Source organism: Mandrillus leucophaeus, unplaced genomic scaffold, assembly GCF_000951045.1.
Source record: "Mandrillus leucophaeus isolate KB7577 unplaced genomic scaffold, Mleu.le_1.0 Scaffold29, whole genome shotgun sequence".
Taxonomy (NCBI): Eukaryota; Metazoa; Chordata; class Mammalia; order Primates; family Cercopithecidae; genus Mandrillus; species Mandrillus leucophaeus.
The window spans coordinates 3,789,881-3,791,110 of record NW_012103031.1 but is presented as its reverse complement, the minus strand read 5'-3'; the positions used below and the strand labels follow the sequence as shown (position 1 = coordinate 3,791,110).

Sequence of the window (1,230 nt, the reverse complement as noted above, 5' to 3'; positions counted from 1 at the left end):
AAAAGAAAAAAGATATTAATTTCTGGTACACTTTCTTAATTATTGTATTGATATAAATTGACATTAAAATATGTAGCTGTTCACAATTATAGGCAGTTATGGTTTGATTTTGTTTTTTACAGGACTTTAAAATGATAAATAAAGAATTAACAGCAGCTATATTTATGGAGGTCATAGCAGAGGATAATCCTTTCATATATGATGGAACTGACAGCAGCTTTGAACCTGAGGTTTGTAAAGAGCTGTCACAAACGGTACAGATCCAATTCAGGCGTTGGTTTTGCCATGGATACCAATAACAAAGAACCAAGAGTTTTTTTCTTTTTTTCATTAGCCTTTTCGTTTACACTTTTTTTTTTTTTTTGAGACGGAGTCTTGCTTTGTCGCCCAGGCTGGAGTGTAGTGGCACAATCTCGGCTCATTGCAAGCTCTGCGTCCTGGGTTCACGCCATTCTCCTGTCTCAGCCTCCTGAGTAGCTGGGACTACAGGCGCCGCCACCACTCCTGGCTAATTTTTTCTTTTTTTTGGTATTTTTTTTAGTAGAGATGGAGTTTCACCATGTTAGCCAGGGTGGTCTCGATTTCCCAACCTCGTGATCTGCCTGCCTTGGCCTCCCAAAGTGCTGGGATTACAGGCGTAAGCCACCACACCAGGCCTTCAGCGGATTTTTTAAAAACAATTTTTTGTACAGAATGGGTCTCACTGTGTTGCCCAGGCTGGTCTCAAACTACTGGGCTCAAACGATCCTCCTGCCTCAGCCTCGTAACGTGCTGAGATTACAGATGTGAGCCACTGTGACCAGTCTAAGAACCAAGATTTGATTGAAAGCAGTCTGAACACAAGTGCAGAATATATGTGTGTGTGTGTCTGTGTGCGTGTCTGTGCATGTGTGTGTCTGTGTGCACATGTCTGCATGTCTGTGTGCAAACGTGTACGTATTCAGATATCAGGAAATAATGAACACCAATCCATCAATGCTCTGTCTCCAGGTGTGTCCGAATGATGGAAACTCTGTGTTTTCTTTTATTTCAGCTGGTTTTCCTGGAATTCTTTGAAGCTCTCTTAAGCTTTGCATTCATCTGTGTTACTGACCAAATGACTAAATCCTATGCAAATGTTCCAACTGATGATGTGTCTGGAAATAAACAGGAAACTATTTATACAATACTAAATCAGGTAACACAATGTCTTAGAATTAGGTAATCTTAGAATTACAGAGCAAGGAGGGC

At 40.7% G+C, this 1,230-nt stretch overlaps 1 protein-coding gene across 1 annotated transcript in view; it reads left to right on the top strand.

Annotated features, from left to right (window-relative positions):
- Window positions 1-1,230, top strand: part of RSPH10B2 (radial spoke head 10 homolog B2 (Chlamydomonas)) — a 32,338-nt gene that overhangs the window by 10,228 nt on the left and 20,880 nt on the right. The window contains exon 3 of the mRNA XM_011985842.1: window positions 123-230. Coding sequence (XP_011841232.1) covers window positions 123-230 — 108 coding nt within the window. The remainder of the gene's footprint in view (window positions 1-122; window positions 231-1,230) is intronic.